This window comes from Haematobia irritans, chromosome 4, assembly GCF_050003625.1.
Source record: "Haematobia irritans isolate KBUSLIRL chromosome 4, ASM5000362v1, whole genome shotgun sequence".
Lineage (NCBI taxonomy): Eukaryota > Metazoa > Arthropoda > Insecta > Diptera > Muscidae > Haematobia > Haematobia irritans.
The window spans coordinates 106406401-106429845 of NC_134400.1; the positions used below are offsets into that span (position 1 = coordinate 106406401).

A 23445-nucleotide genomic window follows, 5' to 3' on the forward strand; every position below is an offset into this window, starting at 1 on the left:
TATATATATATATATATATATATATATATATATATATATATATATATATATATATATATATATATATATATATTATATATATATATATATATATATATATATATATATATATATATATATATATATATATATATATATGGGAGCTATATCTAAATTTGATCCGATTTCTTCCAAATTCAATAGCGTTGTGCCCAAAACACTCCCTGTACCAAATTTCATCAAAATCGGTTAATAATTGCGACCGGAATCCGGTGAACAACAAATACATGGACAGACGGACGGACGGACACCAAGCGCTAGATCCACTCAGGAGGTGATTCTGAGTCGATCGGTATATATTTTATGGGGTCTAAAATCAATATTTCTGATAGGCACATTTTTTGGTCGATCAAACTTATTATACCCTGACCACTATGTGGTTTAGGGTATAAAAAAACAAAATTGGGAAGGCGATGCGCACCGCGTTTTGCTAGTCATTATATAAAAAATCATATATAGAAATCCTTTAACGAAATCGTTTTAGATTTTAACATCATGTTTATATAGTAATATGTTCTTTTGTATCATTATGTTCATAAAGACGTCTAGCTAGATAGGAATTTTCATCGTTACTTACACAAAATACTTTATCAACTGCAATAGTTGAGCTGTAGGTCTTGCTGTTGGATCTCGATTCACGAGTCGTGATGTGGCTTCCTGCAATGGCACTGGCACCCTTGGTAACATCTTTTGTACGTTCTCATCCAGCTTCGTTTCGTTAAAATAGAAATGTACAATGAAATGATAAAAGAAAATATGTATGTTATAATGGTATATACAAAAATAAGTTTTCTTCTATTGAATGAGCAGAATATGGGGATTAAATGAAAATAAATAAGAATGGGCTAAAGACGAATGGAGATAACGAAGATATGAAGTCGAAGCAGCCATTGATTTCTAATCTGGAGATATTTTAGATCCAAAATGAACTATACAAAATATAGTTTATATCATATGGAACTGTGCTAAATTTGGTAGATATCACACTGAAAAAAAATATTGTCGTGAGGTCAAAGATTTCGTGTCTTTAAAATACGAATGCAAATTTTGCTTAGCATAGAGGATGTATTTCTCTAATATAAAATTTTTTTCCTTGTCCAAAAGTCGATAGACTTTTCAATGAAGTCGTATTGTCCTCATAAATAAGTGATTTGAATTAAAAATGGGTATCATAACATGAAAGAAAAAATGTTTGGGCTAAGGTCAACTTGACTTTAATAATTCAGAAATATTCTTTAGATTTAATGAAATTGTCTTTAAATTAGTTGTCTTTTTGTATCTTGACTACAAAGCAAAAAATCGTTCAAATATAGGACATGTTTTTCAAAACTTTATTTTAAAGAAGTTTTTTACTTGAAACATAGCATAATTTCTACAGGAAGTCGAGTCTTAATTTGGGAAATAAAGTTGTCGTTAACTCGTTTTTAAAGGACTTCGATAGCATATGAAGAAAAAAGGATGAGAAAGCGAAAAATTAAAATTTGCTTCCTAGAAGCAAGTACACAAAACCCAAATTTGAAAGAGAATTGTGTCTTAAAAGTATCCTTACTTGTATTCTCCGCTTCTTTGGCTCGGAATCAATACCAAATTTTTTAAAGTAAAGACAAAATCTTTGGAACCGGGCATGCTTTTTTTTCAGTGCACTCCATACTTTCATATAGCCCCCATATAGACAGATCTTCCGATTTGACTCCTCGAGGGCATGAAACTTGCAATTTTGCTTAAAATTTAAAATCTAGAAGTAGGTTAGACTTGATATATGTTTGCCTAAGTTCCGATATAGCCCCTATACAGACCAATATTTTAAAGTCGTAAATAGCTATACCAAATTTAGTATATCCCAGCAAGAAATAATTATACCCTGCGCCACACTGTGGAACAGGGTATTATAAGTTAGTGCATATGTTTGCAACACGCAGAAGGAGACTAGATAGACACATGGTGTCTTTGGCAAAAATGCTCAGGGTGGGCTCCTGAGTCGATATAGCAATGTCCGTCTGTCCGTGAACACATTTTTGTAATCAAAGTCTAGATCGCAGTTTTAGTCCAATCGACTTCAAATTTGGCACAAGTATGTGTTTTATAGAACCCTATTGATTTTGGAAGAAATCGGTTCAGATTTAGATATAGCTCCCATATATATAGTTCGCCCGATATGGACTTATATGTCCGCAGAAGCCAGAGTTTTAGCCTAATTTGCTTAAAATTTTGCACGGCCGTATATACTTGTTTCTTTATAATAAAACTAAATTCTTGCGATTTGTCATTACGAATGTAGGAACATGGGGGTATAACCACTATACTCGTAGTGTACAGTCAATGCACAATTTGTGGTTTTAGTCCCCACTTAACCATGGGAATTTTGCGTTCTTTCCAGTACAGGATTTACCCCTAGAATATTCCCCTTCGCCCATTTCTAAGTCATGCGGAGGGCTCTCTTTATAATAACTATGGCTAGAGCCACATCATCTGCGTATGCCATCACTTTTATCCTTTCTTTTTCTAAGGAAACCGAAAGGGTGTTTATAGAAACATTTCAAAAAAGAGGTGATAGAACTGTTGGACAGTGCTTCTGTTCTCATACCTTTCTATACGTGCTGGTCCTAGTGTGGCTGAAATACGTATCTTCGTTAATAGTTCGACTAACAGGCTAAGTATCCCTGGATCAACATTTAGAGATGTCAATCCATTCAATATTGAACTCGGATGAACGTTATTAAATGTCCCTTTGATGTCTAGAAAAGCCACAATTGTGTATATATTCACTTGGTCGTGGTGAAATTCTGGGTCGAACTAGACCAGTCTGCCCATTCCTCCGTCAGTCAGTGTAACTAACCCCAACCATTTGACAGTATAACGTGATTAATAAATTTAGTTTGCCTAAAGTAGCTCATAAGTGGCATATAAAATCTCTTAATTATTTCATATGCAAATATAAAGCACTTCACAGTAATTGAATTCATCCTACAGGACTCGTAAATGCCAATTAAAACCATTCGCTTAGGGTCACACGCCAAATATGCCAAATTTAATTAATTCTTGATTATAATTTTGACTAATTTATAATGATAGCGATGAGCACCTGATGACGTAACGTTTCGTTAGAATTTTCATTAAGTGACAGGGTACCGCGTAAATATTCTTTCATCCCACAGGTGATTGTTTTTAAAATTTCCATTAAGGTTGTTGTCATAGAGTACAAAGCCAAAATAAAATGTAATTCACTTCTCATAATTCTTTTGTCGCAAAACTTTCTAACAATTTTATGCAAATTCTAAATAAACAGTTTGCAAGGACTATGATATTCACGGTCGGATGGCAGATTTGAAGAGATGAAATGATTGGCTTCATGGTATGCTGCTATGTCAGAAAAAGTTTTTCTTTTGTTGATGTTGCTGTAAAATTCCTAATTACAGATGGTGGGGCAAGTATCAGCAGGACTACCGAATACGGAAACTATTCCTTTAAAAGATGTACATACTTTATAATATCATTCAATGCACTGGAAAACAATTTGTAATTTCATGTTCTTAACCCTTAAATGTCCAACGTCACCGATTGCTCCGAAAAAACATATATATATATATAGAAATGTACAATGAAATGATAAAAGAAAAGATGTATGTTATAATGGTATATACAAAAATAAGTTTTCTTCTATTGAATGAGCAGAATATGGGGATTAAATGAAAATAAATAAGAATGGGCTAAATTCGAATGGAGATAACGAAGATATGAAGTCGAAGCAGCCATTGATTTCTAATCTGGAGGTATTTTAGATCCAAAATGAACTATACAAAATATAGTTTATATCATATGGAACTGTGCTAAATTTGGTAGATATCACACTGAAAAAAATATTGTCGTGAGGTCAAAGATTTCGTGTCTTTAAAATACGAATGCAAATTTTGCTTAGCATAGAGGACGTATTTCTCTAATATAAAGTTTTTTTCCTTGTCCAAAAGTCGATAGACTTTTCAATGAAGTCGTATTGTCCTCATAAATAAGTGATTTGAATTAAAAATGGGTATCATAACATGAAAGAATTTGTAATTTCATGTTCTTAACCCTTAAATGTCCAACGTCACCGATTGCTCCGAAAAAACATATATATATATATATATATATATATATATATATATATATATATATATATATATATATATATATATATATATATATATATATATATATATATATATATATATATATATATATATATATATATATATATATATATATATATATATATATATATATATATATATATATATATATATATATATATATATATATATATATATATATATATATATATATATATATATATATATATATATATATATATATATATATATATATATATATATATATATATATATATATATATATATATATATATATATATATATATATATATATATATATATATATATATATATATATATATATATATATATATATATAATATGAAAAATTATAAATAAAGAACATCTGCATACCACATTGTTTTCCAAAAATAAATGTTGTGTGATTTTCTGAAAAATTAGTGATTGTGTCTTAAAAAATACGCCGCGAATTAAACTAAGTTTTTATTTACAAATAAGCCATTTGATTTTAGTACAGAATAGCGATATGTTTATACTACACATCTTTTTTACCAACAGTACTAAATACAAGAAACTTGATTTCATAGAATTCGGTCAAAATTTTAAGATGAAAGAATTTTTTCTGGTTGTATCTTAAAAGATACAGAGCGCATTTAAGGGTTCAAATGCGTACGCGGTTTTTGCGTAGAAGACGAATTTCTCTTCCATAAAGATTTCTTACTTGACCAAAAGTTGATAAAGGCAGTTTGTCCTTAGAGTTAGTGATTCGTCGTCAAAATGGGTATCTGTGCATAAAAGCAAATCGATCTGAACAGTTGAACTGAACTGGCTATACGGCTTTAATAAATCTCCAAAATTGTTCAATATTTATGACATAAATTTTGACTACAAAAATCCTTCAAAAAAGTAGGAGCCTTCTATCACGACATTATTCTAAACACTGTTTTACCCTGAAAATTTTCATAACTTATCCATGTATGGTAGATGAGTCTGAATTTTGAATCTAATTAATACGTTTATGAAAGGCTTTTAAGTTATATGACGAAAACATACAGAAAATCAAAAAAGCTAAAATTAGTGTTCTAATTCCATCTAAGTAGAATCTAAATTTACCCTCCACCATCACTCAAAAAAAAAACCAATGGGGAAAGTCTAAAGTCGGGCGGGGCCGACTATATTATACCCTGCACCACTTTGTAGATCTAAATTTTCGATACCATTCACATCCGTGAAATGTGTTGGGGGTTATATACACTGGACAGAATTTGATAGACTTCTACAAAATCTATAGACTCAAAATTTAAGTCGGCTAATGCACTAGGGTTAGTAAAAAACAAGTAAGGAAAGTCTAAAGTCGGGCGGGGCCGACTATATTACACCCTGCACCACTTTGTAGATCTAAATTTTCGATACCATATCACATCCGTCAAATATGTTGGGGGCTATATCTAAATGTTTGTCCCAAATACCTACATTTAAATATCATTCGATCTGGACAGAATTTGATAGACTTCTACAAAATCTATAGACTCAAACTTTAAGTCGGCTAATGCACTAAGGTGGAACACAATGTTAGTAAAAAACAAGTAAGGACAGTCTAAAGTCGTGCGGGGCCGACTATATTATACCCTGCACCACTTTGTAGATCTAAATTTTCGATACTGTATAACATCCGTCAAATGTAGTGGGGGCTATATATAAAGGTTTGTCCCAAATACATACATTTAAATATCACTCTATCTGGACAGAATTTGATAGACTTCTACAAAATCTATAGACTCAAAATTTAAGTTGACTAATGCACTAGGGTGGAACACAATGTTAGTAAAAAAAAACATGGGAAACATTTAAATCTTAAGCAATTTTAAGGAAACTTCGCAAAAGTTTATTTATGATTTATCGCTCGATATATATGTATTAGAATTTTAGGAAAATTAGAGTCATTTTTACAACTTTTCGACTAAGCAGAGGCGATTTTACAAGGAAAATGTTGGTATTTTGACCATTTTTGTCGAAATCAGAAAAACATATATATGGGAGATTTATCTTAATCTGAACCGATTTCAACCACATTTAGCACGCATAGCTACAATGCTAATTCTACTCGCTGTGCAAAATTTCAACTAAATCGGAGTTAAAAATTGGCCTCTGTGGTCATATGAGTGTAAATCGGGCGAACGATATATATGGGAGCTATATCTAAATCTGAACCGATTTCCATAAAATTTGGCACACTTGACTACGCTGTTAATTGTACTCCTAGTGCAAAATTTCAACCAAATTGGGGTAAAACTCTGGCTTTTGGGAACGTATTAGTCCATATCGGGCGAAAGATATATATGGGAGCTATATCGAAATCTGAACCGATTTCAATAAAATTTTGCACAATTGACTATAGTACTAATTGTTCTTCTTGTGCAAAATTTTAAGCAAATTAGGGTAAAACTCTGGCTTCTGGGGCCATACAAGTCCATATCGGGCGAAATATATATATGGGAGCTATATCTAAATCTGAACCGATTTCTTCCAAAATCAATAGGGTTCTATTCTGAGCGAAAACACATACTTGTGCCAAATTTGAGGTCGATAGGACTAAAATTGCGACCTAGACTTTGATTACAACAATGTGTTCACGGTCAGACGGACATGGCTATATCGACTCAGGAGCCCACCCTGAGCATTTTTGCCAAAGACACCATGTGTCTATCTCGTCTCTTTCTGGGTGTTGCAAACATATGCACTAACTTATAATACCCTGTTCCACAGTGTGGCACAGGGTATAAAAAAATTAAACTCTCTATTTCACTAAAGCCAATTTAACTTTATTGTAGTTCACGGAATTATTATGTTTGGAGAAAGTTTCCTTTGCTCTAATATTTTTTGCGTACGTTAGTTAAATTAACTAAAAAACGGGAAAAATTATACACAAATTAAGCACAAAGATTTACTAAATTCATACTTCTCACAAAATAGTTCATTATTTCTTTAAATTTGTAAATTTTTCCACAAATGACTTCATCATGAACTACGTATGTCACTAAAGACATTCTTACAATTTTGAAGTCCAATTGTTTTGTTCAAACTACAAAATTTTCTTTAACAAATGAAAAAAACCTAATTGTGTCTAATAAATTTTCTTGAATTTGTCGAAAAATATTTACGTATTTTTTTGTGATATCGGCGTGATGCTAGCGTTAGTAATACTGTTTAGGTAAACATTTCTAAAAAAATTAAAAATTTTCTAAAATTAACCGAAAGTTTTCTTCCTGGTGGTTTCACTGTTTTCTCAGTGATGGATTGCGTAGAAAGTTGTGTTAAAGACTGTCATCCACAATCGAATCACTCGGGTTATGTTAACAATAGCCATTATCAAGGTATCTTAAAACTTCTTAACATCGTCTTCTAAAATGTAAGTTAGTCGATATGAAGGTTTCTATAAATAATTGTGAACCGATATGAACCAATCTTTGCATGGTTGTTAGATGGTATATACTAAAACCACGCATCAAATTTCAACCGGATCGGATGAAAATCACTCATCCCAGAGGTTCCACAAGCCAAATCTAGGGATCGGTTAATATGGGGGCTATACATAACCAGCAAAAAAAAAGCGTGGCCAAAAAAGTAATGAAGTGGTGCAAAATTGACGTAGAAGCGATGAATTTAACATGGGCTTGTCATAGAACGGAAGTCCTCTATTCCAACAGCCGATGCACTGAATTTGCATCACTTCTTTAGGTGAGATCCGAATTCAATGTTTTGGATGTACATTAAAAAATTCTGTGGTATTTTGTTAAATAAATAATTTTTATAATATTTATTGGATTCCAACGCTTGTCGGAAACGTTAGACCTCAAATATTTTCAAAAATTCACAATTTTTTCAGATTGGATTTAGCATTTTTTTGACCAAATTTTAATGATTTGTATCATTTTATGAATTCTTACTCTGTTTTTAACCTCTTTGAAACAAAAAAGTTAAAATTACACATTCAAAATATGAAAAAAACCAAGTTATAAAAATTTAATTAAAAGAACTTCCTGCGTAGTTAAAATAAAGAACTTCATTGGGAGTGCATCTTCTGGAAGTGCTTTTCAAATTGTGCCGTTGGAAGAACTTCCAAATTTGTTTGCTGGGATGTTAAATGTAGCCTCTAGCTCCCATGCAAAAATTGGTACATATCGGTCCCTAATAATATATTGCCTCCATGTAAATCGATCCCCAAATTGGACTACTGGAGCATCATTGAGATACATTCCGATCCGGTTAAAATTTGGCTCTCTAATTACCGAGCAAACATTGGATCATATCAACTCATAATTGTTTATATAAAAGACGATCAAGAACTGAATTGGCCTATATAGGTATTTAATCTGCCTTTTGTTAGTCCAAAATAGACTCCATATGGACTAACTTAGAATTCAGAAGACAATGTTAATAAATTTTAAGATATCATGCCATCGGCAAGTGTACCCAGAAAAAAAGTGTTTTCGAAACTAAAGGAAACAAGTAAGGAAAGTCTAAAGTCGGGCGGGGCCGACTATATTATACCCTGCACCACTTTGTAGATGTAAATTTTCGATACCATATCACATCCGTCAAATGTGTTGGGTGCTAAAGGTTTGTCCCAAATACATACATTTAAATATCACTCGATTTGGACAGAATTTGATAGACTTTTACAAAATTTATAGACTCAAAATTTAAGTTGGCTAATGCACTAAGGTGGAACACAATTTTAGTAAAAAACAAGTAAGGAAAGTCTAAAGTCGGGCGGGGCCGACTATATTATACACTGCACCCCTTTGTAGATCTAAATTTACGATACCATATCACATCCGTCAAAGTTTATTTATGATTTATCGCTCGATATATATGTATTAGATGTTTAGGAAAATTAGAGTCGTTTTTAAAACTTTTCGACTAAGCAGTGGCGATTTAACAAGGAAAATGTTGGTATTTTGACCATTTTTGTCGAAATCAGAAAAACATATATATGGGAGCTATATCTAAATTTGAACCGATTTCAATCAAATTTGGCACACATGACTATATTACTAATTGTACTCCTAGTGCAAAATTTCAACCAAATTGGGCCAAAACTCCGGATTCTGGGGCCATATAAGTCCATATCGGGCGAAAAATATATATGGAAGCTATATCTAAATCTGAACCGATTTCAATCAAATTTGGCGCACATGACCATACTACCAATTGTACTCCTTGTGCAAAATTTCAAGCTAATCGGGATAAAACTCTGGCTTCTGGGTGCATACAAGTGCATATCGGGCGAAAGATATATATGGGAGCTATATCTAAATCAGAATCGCTTTCAACCAAATTTGGCACGCATAGCTACAATGTCAAATCTACTCCCTGTGCAAAATTTCAACCAAATTGGGCCAAAACTCTGGCTTTTAGGACCATATTAGTCCATATCGGGCGAAAGATATATATGGGAGCTATATCTAAATCTGAACCGATTTCAATCAACACTTGACTATATGACTAAGTGTTATGTTTGTACAAAATTTCAAGCAAATCGGTATAAAACTCTGGCTGCTGGGTCCATATTAGTGCATATCGGGCGAAAGATATATATGGGAGCTATATCTAAATCTGAACCGATGTCTTCCAAAATCAATAGGGTTCTATTCTGACCCAAATAAGGAATATGTGTAAAATTTGAAGGCGATTGGACTTAAATTGCGACCTAGACTTTGATCACAAAAATGTGTTCACACGGACGGACGGACGGACGGACGGACAGACGGACAGACGGACATGGTTATATCGACGCAGGGACCCACCGTGAGCATTATTGCCAAAGACACCATGTATTTATCTCGTCTGCTTCTGGGTGTTACAAACATATGCACTAACACACAAAAAATTTTTTTTCTGATTCAATCACCAAATTAATTGATCCAATTAATTTTTTAATTGAAATGTCTTCAATCACGAAAATGATAGTATATATCACAGTTTTAATTGGGCATAGAAAAAATTCTTGATTAAAAAATTAATTGATTTTTTTCAGCAAAATTCAATTAATTTTTTAATTGATTCAATTAAAAATTTAATTGATGTTGATTGCAAAACGCAATTAATTTATTAATTAAAAAAGGTAACTATTTTTAATTACCTAGTTAGATTGGCTTAGAGTTTTTATTTGGATTAACAAATGATTGGTTGAAATACATTTTTCATTAAAAATTTAAAAAAAAAATCAGCATTTTTTTTAAACTGAATTAGTCTTCCGAATTTGATTAAAAAGTTAATTGTATGAATTAATTTTTTAATTAAAAATTTTAAAATGTTCAATCAGTGACTTAATTAACTTAATTTTCTATCATGATTAAAAAGTTAATTGTATTAAATTATTTATTAATTGACAAAATTTTCAACTTCAATTAACTTTTTAATTGGAAATATTTTGGTGATATTTTTTTCTGTGAACTTATAATACCCTGTTCCACAGTGTGGCGCAGGGTATAAAAATGTTCATCAAATTAGTTTAGCCATTTTATTTCCATTCAGTTAAATTTTTGTATGAAATAATAAAATTTACTTGTTTCAGTAAAAAAATCCTAAACTGAAAGCAGTTAGGAATAGTTCATTAACTAGAATAAGGCATGGAATTTTACTAATACTGTTTTCTTCGTGGGGTATCACTGATTACAATGTATTCATAGAAATGAGCAAACACCGAACTATAACCAAGTTTCCTAAAATTTAGTAAAATTTCTTATAAAATGATAATTCTGACTTCCTTTATTATAGAAAGCTTATCATACATACGAATAACACTTGCCATAGAAAAATATTTTAGTTCATTCGTACTAAGAAGTATTCAATCCTTTCAAAAGTTAAGGAAACACACTTGTTACGATATAGGAAAATTTCCTACATTTCTTTTAACTACCTTTAATCGATACCTGTCATCGATGTAACCGATATGTTTGCGCGTGGATTGTTTTTTAGTTGGAAACGCGTTGTTATGGTATGCGGAGAGATTGTTGAATGTAGTAAAATAATATAAAAAAAGAAACAAATCAAATATGTAAAATATTTGTTATTTTAAATTAGTGAGAAAAATGTTGGTTTTTTGAAAATTGATTTACAAAAAAAGAAAACACCAGCAGAATAACAACCCATTCATTCGACTTCATTTTGGAATCTTCAATTATCAGGTAATTTTCAGTGACGCTAACCTTTTGTGCAAAAATTGGTTTAGGATTTTTTTTTATATTTTTATAGGTATTGAAATTGTAAAAGGTGGACAAAATTGCTATGCAGCAACTTATACAAAGTGAAAGGTACTAGAAGAAGAAAAAATGTGTTTTCAAGGCCAGTCGATGCTGTTGATTCTAAATAAATATATTTAATATATTAATAAAACATGTCTTTTATTGAAGAAAAAATTGCTTATATAAATACATAAAATTGTATTTAAAAATAAAAACAAAGGTAAGCAGTTCTAATTTTGAAGTAAAAGGGTTACCACAAATATGTAAGATTTGTCCAAATGAATGAAAAAAGTTCAATAAAATCATTCCATATTTTCATTCTGTAGTATAGTGGTACATAAATATAGGAAAATATTAACTAATATATGGAATGCATTCTACCTAATTTCTGCCAAAATCATATCGTTCAAACAAATAAAAATGTCTTTGGCGCTATACGAAGTTCAACTTTCTTCACAATGAGTTCATTTTAACTTAAAAAGGGGTCACTTTTTTCTGGGTGTGTTACCACATCCCAATGAATTCGACTGTGAATCAGACAGTCTTGTGTAGGACTTTCGGCTTGGCCGAACTTACTTAAAGTTATTTTAATTTTATTGGTCCAAAGCAAATAATGTTGGTAATAAAATCTAATTTTAGAATCAGATATTATATTCTTTCTCTAGGTATACGGTTAGTACGAATTTATTTAATAATACCATGGAGGAATGTAAGAAATATTTGTTGTCATAACAAAAGTTCATGGAACTTGAGAAGTTTTTTTTTCTTAAATAACATGAATGTTGACTAGCCTCAGCATTGGCTTTGCCCTTCTAAACAATGGCCTTTGCTTTGTTTGTCCATTCAAACCTACAATGGCAATTTTTTTTTTGTGGCGAAACGGGCATAGTTTAAAAAAACTTTCCACCAGTTACTTTTCTAATTCATTATACATATCCCGTTGTAGCAGTGTTGCCAATAGTTTTCTGACTCTTGTCCCCAAAAATCCCCAATAATTTTTTTAAAAGGTTTTATGAAAACATAAACTTCGACGTAGAAAATCAATAATAATGTAAAAATTAAAAAAGAAACAAGTATATACGGCCGTAATTTCGGCCAGGCCGAAGCTTATGTATTGCGTAGAAACTTCTACTGAAGACTGTCATCCACAATCGAATTATTTGGGTTGCGGTAACACTTATTTAAAGTTTCTATAGAAATAAAATTTTGAAAAAATAAAAATTTGACAACATTTTCTATAGAAATAAAATTTTGACAAAATTTTCTATAGAAACAAAATTTTGACAAAATTTTCTATAGAAATAAAATTTTGACAAAATTTTCTGTAGAAATAAAATTTTGACAAAATTTTCTATAGAAATAAAATTTTGACAACATTTTCTATAGAAATAAAATTTTGACAAAATTTTCTATAGAAATAACATTTTGACAAAATTTTCTATAGAAATAACATTTTGACAATGTTTTCTAAAAAAATAAAATTTTGGTAGATTATTTTTGGCTCGAGTGGCAACCATGATTTTGAAACGATATGGACCAATTTTTTTGTGATTGGGGATGGGCTTTATATACCTATAGACCGATATGGACCAATTTTGGCATGGTTATTAGCGGCCTTATACTAACACCACGTTGCCAATTTCAACCGGTACGGATGAATTTTGCTCCTCCAAGAGGCTCCGGAGATCAAATCTTGGGAACGGTTTATATGGGGGCTATATATAATTATGGACCGATATGGACCAATTCTTGCGTGTTTGTTAGAGACAACATTTTAACACCATGTTCCGAATTTCAACCGGATCGGATGAATTTTGCTCATCCAAGAGGCTCCGAAGGACAAATCTGGGGATTGGTTTATATGGGGCCTATATATAAATATGGACCGATGTGGACCAATACTTGCATGGTTATTAGAGACCATATGTTAACACCACGTACCAAATTTCAACCGGATCGGATGAATTTTGCTCCTCTAAGAGGCTCCGGAGGTCAAATCCGGGTATCGGCTTATATGGGGGCTATATATAATTCTGGACCGATATGGACCAATTTTTGCATGATTGTTAGAGACAATATACTAACACCACGTACCAAATTTCAATCGGATCGGATGGCTTTTGCTCCTCTAAGAGGCTCCGGAGGTCAAATCTGGGGATCGGTTTATATGGGGGCTATATATAATTATGGGCCGATGTGGACCAATTTTTGCATGGTCATTAGAGAACATATACCAACACCATGTACCAAATTTCAGCCGGATCGGATGAAATTTGCTTCTCTTAGAGGCTCCGCAAGCCAAATCGGGAGATCGATTTATATGGGGGCTATATATAATTATGGATCGATGTGGACCAATTTTTGCATGGTTGTTAGAGACCATATACTTACACCAAATTTCAGCCGAATCGGATGAAGTTTGCTTCTCTTAGAGCAGACGCAAGCCAAATTTGGGGGTCCGTTTATATGGGGGCTATACGTAAAAGTGGACCGATATGGACCAATTTTTGCATGGTTGTTAGAGACCATATACTAACACCATGTACTAAATTACAGCCGGATCGGATGAAATTTGCTTCTCTTAGAGCAATCGCAAGCCAAATTTGGGGGTCCGTTTATATGGGGGCTATACGTAAAATTGGACCGATATGGCCCATTTGCAATACCATCAGGCCTACGTCAATAACAACTACTTGTGCCAAGTTTCAAGTCGATAGCTTGTTTCGTTCGGAAGTTAGCGTGATTTCAACAGACGGACGGACGGGCGGACGGACATGTTCAGAACGACTCAGAATTTCACCACGACCCACAATATATATACTTTATGGGGTCTTAGAGCAATATTTCGATGTGTTACAAACAGAATGACAAAGTTAATATACGCCCATCCTATGGTGGAGGGTATAAAAAATTTTGTCATCCGAAACACTAAACCAGGAGAGCAGCAATCGTCTTTCGAATGTTCTTGAAATGGGAGTTCAATCAGCATGTATTTATGAACGAAAATTTTATTCTAAATACTCAAGCAATAAAATTGGATGGTGGATCAATATAAAGGTGAACCATCTTCATCATTTCTATATTTATGGGATATATTGTCCAAATCATTGAGGAACACTGAGGAGTGGGCAACTTGTAGGCCCGAGTACACATGAAACGATTTCAAAATTGTAGAAAAATAGCTTAGCTAGCTAAGTAAAAATTATAAGTTATTACTTAGGCCGCCAAAATAAAGTCCTGAGGCCGCTTCTAGCCGTGGAATAAAAAATAGTAAAGTTTTTGTTTCTTATACCCTCCACCATAGTATGGAGGTATACTAACTTTGTCATTTCGTTTGTAACACATCGAAATATTGCTCTAAGATCCCATAAAGTATATATATTCTGGGTTGTGGTGAAATTCTGAGTCAATCTATTTAAGCATGTCCGTCCGTCTGTTGAAATCACGCTTACTTCCGAACGAAACAAGCTATCGACTTGAAACTTAGCATAATTGATGTAGGTCAGATGGTATTGTAAATGGACCATATTGAACCACCTTTACGGTTGAACTACTATGCACAAATTTATCCATATCGGTCCATAATTATATTTTGCCCCCATATAAACCGATCCCCAAATTTTACCTCCGGAGCCTCTTGTAAGAATAACCATGCAAAAATTGGTCCATAATTATATATAGCACCCGTATTAACCGATCCCCATATTTGACCTCCAGAGCCTCTTGGAAGAACAAAATTTATCCGATCCGATTGAAATTTTGTAGGTGATGTTAGTATATGATCTCCAACAATAATGCAAAATTGGTCCATATCGGTTCGTAATTATCTGTATATATACGCATACCTTTTTATACCCTTCACCATAGGATGGGGGTATATTAACTTTGTCATTCCGTTTGTAATACATCGAAATATTGCTCTAAGACCCCATAAAGTATATATATTGTGGGTCGTGGTGAAATTTTGAGTCGATCTGAGCATGTCCGTCCATCCTTCTTTTGAAATCACGCTAACTTCCGAACGAAACAAGCTATCGGCTTGAAACTTGCCACAATTAGTTGTTATTGATGTAGGTCGGATGGTATTGCAAATGGGCCATATCGGTCCACTTTTACGTATAGCCCCCATATAAACGGACCCCCAAATTTGGCTTGCGATTGCTCTAACAGAAACAAATTTCATCCGATCCGGCTGAAATTTGGTACATGGTGTTAGTTATAGTCTCTAACAACCATGCAAAAATTGGTCCACATCGGTCCATAATTACATATAGCCCCCATATAAACCGATCCCCCGATTTGGCTTGCGGAGCCTCTAAGAGAAGCAAATTTCATCCGATTCGGCTGAAATTTGGTACATGGTGTTAGTATATAGTCTCTAATGACCATGCAAAAATTGGTCCACATCGGTTCATAATTATATATAGCCCCCATATAAACCGATCCCCAGATTTGACCTCCGGAGCCTCTTAGAGGAGCAAAAGGCATCCGATCTGATTGAAATTTGGTACGTGGTGGTAGTATATGATATTTAACATCCATGCCAAAAGTGGTCCATATCAGTCCATAATCATATATAGCCCCCATATAAACCAATCCCGAGATTTGGTTGTGGACCTTATTGGAGGAGCAAATTTCATCCGAGTCAGTTGAAATTTGGTACATTGTGCTAGTATAGGGCCGTCAACAACCATGTCTAACTAGGTCCATATCGGTCTATAGTTATATATAGCCCTCAGATAAATCGATCTCCAATCACACAAACATTGGTTCATAATTCTATAAGCGACCCCCGTATTTCAATTCTGGCTCTCTACATACCGTGCAAAAGTCCATGGCGATTCGTAATTATTTGTAGACTTACTTATACCAAACGTTTTTGTCTGATATATACCACGTATGGACTAACTCACAATTTAGAAGACGATGTTAAGAAGTTTTAAGATACCACAACCAGAGATGGTCTGTATCAAACTTTTTTAGGTTTGCGACTGTCGCAAAGTTGCACACGTCGTAAACTTCACATACGCGTCGTAAATGTACAAAAAGTAACAAAAGTCGCAAACTCAAAATACTTTAGTCGCGTCAGCTAGGCAGCGAATTCGATGATATCCAAGACGATGGTATGTGCGAAGAAGTTTCAATTCTCAGGAATGTTCACAATTTTCGGTTTTAGTCCCCACATTTTCCCTATTGCATTTTGCACGAGTACCGTGGATTTTCTCGTCCTTTCTTAGCTTTAAGTTCAGTCTCCTGTCCAATAAATTGCAGAAACTCACAGCGAATGCTCTTAAACTAAATTAAAAAATGTTCAGGATTTCTTCTATTCAAAATTAGGTTTTCTACAGTAGGTTTATGACTTTTGCGACATACGTATTATACCGTCGCAAATGTATGTCGCAAAAGTCTCAGTTTGTGACAGGCCAACCCTGACCACAACCCAAGTAATCCGATTGTGGATGACAGTCTTTCGTAGAAGTTTCTACGCAATCCATGGTGGAGGGTACATAAGATTCGGCCTTGCCGAACTTACGGCCGTATTTACTTGTTTTTGTCTAATATATACCACTTATGTACTAACTTACAATTTAGAAGACGATGTTAAGAAGTTTTAAGGTACTTTACCATCAGTAAGTTTACCACAACCCAAGTAATTCGATTGTGGATGACAGTCTTTCGCAGAAGATTCTACGCAATCCATGGTGGAGGGTACATAAGATTCGGCCTGGCTGAACTTACGGCCGAATATGCTAGTTTTATTTTTTAATTTTGACGATTCACTGTGATTTTTATACCACAAACCACATAGTGGTCAGGGTATGATAACATTGATCTGCCAAAAATGTGCCTTCCAGAAATATTGATTCTAGACCCCATAAAATATATACTGATCAACTCAGAATCACCTCCTGAGTCGATCTAGCCTTGGTGTCCGTCCGTCCTTTCATGTATTTGTTGTTCGCAGGATTTCGATCGTAATTATTAACCGATTTTGATGAAATTTGGTATGTGGCGCGTTTGTGTCACAGGGATGAACGCTATTGAATTTGGAAAAAAATCGGATCAAATATCATTTACTAACCGATCGGCGTCAAATTTGTCACAAAGTAATCCAATTGACCACCCTTTAAGTGTGCCAAAATCGGTTCAGATTTAGCTCTCATATATATTTATCGCCCGATTTTCACAAATTTGGCCATAAAACTCTTATTTATCAACCGATCTTACCCAAATGCGGCTTACTCTAATCTTCTACAGCACTGACTCTATGTGCAAAATATCATCTAAATCAGTACAGATTTAGATATAGTTCCCATATATGTGTAGCGCACGATTTTGAAAAACTTGCCCCTTATAACCTTATTTTTGACCATAGTGGCCTCATGTATTAATCGATCTTACTTAAATTTAGCACAAGGTAATCTCCTTTAATATCAATAAAACCTGCAAAATATAATCCAAATCGGTTCAGATTTAGATAAAGCTCCCATATATATATGTATCGCTCGTTTTTCAAAAACTTACCCCTTATAACTTTATTTCTGATCATAATAGCCTTGTTTAATACCCGATCTTACTCTAATATAGTATAAGGTAACTTTCTGTGGTATCAACCAAATCTGGAAAATATCATCGAAATCGGTTCAGATTTAGATATAGTTCCCATATATATGCATCGATTGATTTTCCCAAATTTGGCCACAATGCTCTTATTTATTAACCAATGTTGTGAAATTTCAAATGTACAGTGCTGTTCAAAACATTTGCAACCACTTTCACTGTTAAAAATAAACCGTAATTATGATGAAAATAAAAATATTACTTACTATGTCAATTTTAAAGATTCAAGGAAATAACGGAACTAACGATCAAGATTTTTTGATCATTTATATATATTTTTTGTATACCCTCCACCATAGGATGGGGGTATATTAACTTTGTCATTCCGTTTGTAACACATCGAAATATTGCTCTAAGACCCCGTAAAGTATATATATTCTGGATCGTGGTGAAATTCTGAGTCGATCCGTCCGTCCGTTTGTTGAAATCACGCTAACTTCCGAACGAAACAAGCTATCGACTTGAAACTTGGCACAAGTAGTTGTTATTGGTGTAGGTCGGATGGTATTGCAAATGGGCCATATCGGTCCACTTTTACGTATAGCCCCCATATAAACGGACCCCCAAAATTGGCTTGTGATTGCTCTAAGAGAGGCAAATTTCATCCGATCCGGCTGAAATTTGGTACATGATGTTAGTATGTGGTCTTTAACAACCACGCAAAAATTGGTCCACATCGGTCCATAATTATATATAGCCCCCATATAAACCGATCCCCCGATTTGGCTTTCAGAGCCGCTAAGAGAAGCAAATTTCATCCGATCCGGCTGAAATTTGGTACATGGTGTTGGTATATGTTCTCTAATGACCATGCAAAAATTGTTCCACATCGACCCATAATTATATATAGCCCCTATATAAGCCGATCCCCAGATTTGACCTCCGGAGCCTCTTAGAGGAGCAAAATTCATCCGATCCGGTTGAAATTTGGTACGTGGTGTTAGTATATGGTCTATAACAACCATGCAAGAATTGGTCCATATCGGTCCATAATTATATATAGCCCCCATATAAATCGATCCCCAGATTTGTCCTCCGGGGCCTCTTGGAGGAGTAAAATTCATCCGATCCGGTTGAATTTTGGAACATGGTATTAGAATATGGTTTCTAACGAACACGCAAGAATTGGTCCATATCGGTCCATAATTATATATAGCCCCCATATAAGCCGATCCCCAGATTTGACCTCCGGAGCCTCTTAGAGGAGCAAAATTCATCCGATCCGGTTGAAATTTGCAACGTGTCGTTAGTATAAGGCCGCTAATAACCATGCCAAAATTGGTCCAGATCGGTCTATAGTTATATATAGCTGATCCCCAATCACACAAAAATTGGTCCATATCGGTTCATAATCATGGTTGCCACTCGAGCCAAAAACAATCTTCCAAAATTTTATTTTTATAGAAAACATTGTCAAAATATTATTTCTATAGAAAATTTTGTCAAAATTTTATTTCTATAGAAAATTTTTTCCAAATTTTATTTCTATAGAAAATTTTGTCAAAATTTTACTTCTATAGAAAATGTTGTCAAAACTTTTTTTCTATAGAAACTTTAAACTTAATTATATACGTATTTAATCGGCCCTTTTGTAGTTTAATATATACCACGTATGGACTATGTGGTATATATTACCTTGTTAGGAAGTTTTATGATACCTTGCCATCGGCTTCAGTAGACGTTTCTACGCAATCCATGGTGGAGGGTACATAAGCTTCGACCTGGCCGAACTTACGGCCGTATATACTTGTTTGATTTAATATATACCACGTATGGACTTACATACAATTTAGAAGACGGTGTTAGGAGGTTTTAAGATACTTTGCCATCGGCAAGCGTTACCGCAACTTAAGTAATTCGATTGTGGATGGCAGTGTTTAGATGAAGTTTCTACGCAATCCATGGTGGAGGGTACATAAGCTTCGTCCTGGTCGAACTTACGGCCGTATATACTTGTTAAAAATAATTAATGTTTTTGTAACTTTTAACGATAAATGTTAATAGTTGATGCTAAAGCCATGCCGTTGGATTACTTCTGCGCAACTTTTTGCCATTGGTTAGGATTAAATGGTCAATCATATCCTAAGGATTTCGGTTCAAATAGATTTCGTAAGCCTGTTGCAAAAATTTCGTACCAATTTTTCGGTTTACATCTTTCCAAAGGTTGTTTTATGACTTTTACTTTAGGCGACTGAACAAGCTAGTCAAGCACCCGTAATTTTTCATCGGAAATACATTGTTTTACCACGTTACACGTGTACTAGAGGTCATGATCGCGCTGAATAATCCATGCGGACGACATTTCCCAAAATGCTGACGGCAATACCACATGGGACAAAATGTTTTTGTAGACTTCCGATAGCATAATACCCTCGACTCTATAAATCGGCCCAATAACTTGTCCAGAAAAATACCTCCAGACCATAATATTGGCCCCACCATGATTGGCCTAACTTTTTGCATTTCTTGGATTAAGGATTTCCTGGCAGCCTTCGTAATAAATTTCTATCATCCAATCCATGCAAGTTAAATTTTGAATCGTAGGAAAATATAGCACATATCCACTGCTCCTGAGGCCATTTAAAGTATTGTTGTGAAAATTGAAGGCGCGCTAACCTAGTTTTCTTTGAAATCGGTGATTTTTGACATTCTTGTATAATGGCACTCCGACTTATAATGCTCTACCTCGTTACCGTTATGGTAGATATACCCAGTTGAATTTAATTTTTGACTTCTTTATATGATATTTGATTGAATTGTTGCATAGTTCGTTTGATTATATTATCTTCTTTTGGCGTAATCTTAGGCTTCCTTCTACACCAGTGTACAGTTTTGGTGCATCCACTGTTTATAACTCGAGACGCAGTTGGTTTTTGCATATTGTGCTCTTCCGAAATTCATTTTTGTGATACCTCAACTTTAAAATCATCGATATTTTGCTTTTTATACCCTGCGCCACACTGTGGAACAGGGTATTATAAGTTAGTGCATATGTTTGCAACACCCAGAAGGAGACGAGATATGCTCAGGGTGGGCTCTTGAGTCGATATAGCGATGTCCGTCTGTCCGTGAACACATTTTTGTAATCAAAGTCTAGGTCGCAGTTTTAGTCCAATCGACTTAAAATTTGGCACAAGTATGTGTTTTGGCTCAGAATAGATCCCTATTGATTTTGGAAGAAATCGGTTCAGATTTAGATATAGCTCCCATATATATATTTCGCCCGATATGGACTTATATGGCCCCAGAAGCCGGAGTTTTACCCTAATTTGCTTAAAATTTTGCACAAGAAGAACAATTAGTACTATAGTCAAGTGTGCCAAATTTTATTGAAATCGGTTCAGATTTAGATATAGCTCCCATATATATCTTTCGCCCGATATGGACTAATACGGTCCCAGAGGCCAGAGTTTTACCCCAATTTGGTTGAAATTTTGCACAGAGAGTAGAATTAGCATTGTTGCTATGCGTGCCAAATTTGGTTGAAATCGGTTCAGATTTAGATATAGCTCCAATATATAGCTTTCGGCCGATTTACACTCATATGACCACAGAGGCCAATTTTTTGCTCCGATTTAGTTGAAATTTTGCACAGGGAGTAGATTTAGTATTTTAGCTATGCGTGCCAAATTTGGTTGAAATCGGTTCAGATTTAGATATAGCTCCAATATATAGCTTTCGGCTGATTTACACTCATATGACCACAGAGGCCAATTTTTTGCTCCGATTAAGCTGACATTTTGCACAGGGAGTAGAATTAGCATTGTAGCTATGCGTGCCAAATTTGGTTGAAATCGGTTCAGATTTAGATATAGCTCCCATATATATGTTTTTCTGATTTCGACAAAAATGGTCAAAATACCAACATTTACCTTGTAAAATCGCCAGTGCTTAGTCGAAAAGTTGTAAAAAGGACTAATTTTCCTAAACTTCTAATACATATATATCGAGCGATAAATCATAAATAAAGTTTTGCGAAGTTTTCTTAAAATTGCTTCAGATATAAATGTTTCCCATATTTTTTATACCCTTCACCACTACTGTGGTACAGGGTATAATAAGTTTGTGCATTTGTATGTAACGCCAAGAAATAATTGTCATAGACCCATCTTTTAGTATACCGATCGGCTTAGAATTAAATTCTGAGTCGATTTAGCGATGTCCGTCTGTCTGTCTGTCCGTCTGTCCGTCCGTCTGTCTGTATATGTAATTTTGTGCACAAAGTACAGGTCGCAGTTTAAGTCCGATCGTTCTCAAATTTGACATAACGTCTTTCTTCGGGTAGAAGACAATCGCTATTGATTTTGGAAAAAATCGGTTCAGATTTAGATATAGCTGCCATATATAGTTATCACCGATTTGATCATATTTCACGTATTTGCGAACCGATGTTCTTCAAATTTTGTACATCTGAATGTTTTGTCAGTCCCGTAAAAACTGCAAAATATCAGCTAAATCGGTTCAGATTTATATATAGCTCCCATATATATCTTTCGTCCGATTTGGACTTATATGGCCCCAAAAGCGAGAGTTTTGCCCTGATTTGCTTCAAATTTTGCACAACGAGTACGTTTGATAGTATCGTTAATTGTGCCAAATTTAGTTGAAATCGGTTCAGATTTAGATATAGCTCTCCTATATATCTTTCGTCCGATTTTGACTTATATCGCTTCAAAAGCCAGAGTTTTGCCCTGATTTGATTAAAATTTTGTACAAGGAGTACGTTTAATAGTATCGTTAATTGTGCCAAATTTAGTTGAAATCGGTTCAGATTTAGATATAGCTCCCATATATATCTTTCGACCGATTTGGGCTTATATGGCCCCAAAAGCCAGAGTTTTGCCCTGATTTGCTTCAAATTTTGCACAACAAGTACGTTTAACAGTATCGTTAAGTGTGCTTAATGTCGTTAAAATCGGTTCCGATTTAGATATAGCTCCCATATATATCTTTCTTCCGATTTGGATTTATATGGCCTCAAAAGCCAGAGTTTTGCCCTGAGTTGCTTGAAATTTTGCACAAGGAGTACGTTTTATAGTATCGTTAATTGTGCAAAATTTAGTTGAAGTCGGTTCAGATTTAGATATAGCTCCCATATATATCATTTGCCCGATTTGGACTAATATGCCCACAGAGGCAAAAGTGCTACTCTGATTTACGTGAAATTTTGCAGAGGAAGTATAATTGAACTTGAAACTTTGCACAGGCAGTAGAATTAAGGTTCTGCATAAGCGTGATTATTTTGGTTGAAATCGGTTCAGATTTTGATATAGCTCCCATATATATCTTTCGCCCGATTTTCCGTCATATGACCACAGAGGTCAAAGTTGTTATCCAATTTACGTGAAATTTTGCACAGGGAGTAGATTCAACATAGTAACTATGCATGTGAAATTTGATTGCAATCGGTTCAGATTTCGATATAT

The 23445-nt window shown here is 34.1% G+C and overlaps 1 protein-coding gene across 1 annotated transcript in view; it reads right to left on the reverse strand.

Moving 5' to 3' along the window:
* The window catches only part of bma (SCY1-like protein bma), a 327192-nt gene that overhangs the window by 223024 nt on the left and 80723 nt on the right, over positions 1-23445 (reverse strand). Inside the window, exon 8 of the mRNA XM_075306514.1 lies at positions 617-747. Within this exon, the coding sequence (XP_075162629.1) occupies positions 617-747 (131 nt within the window). The remainder of the gene's footprint in view (positions 1-616; positions 748-23445) is intronic.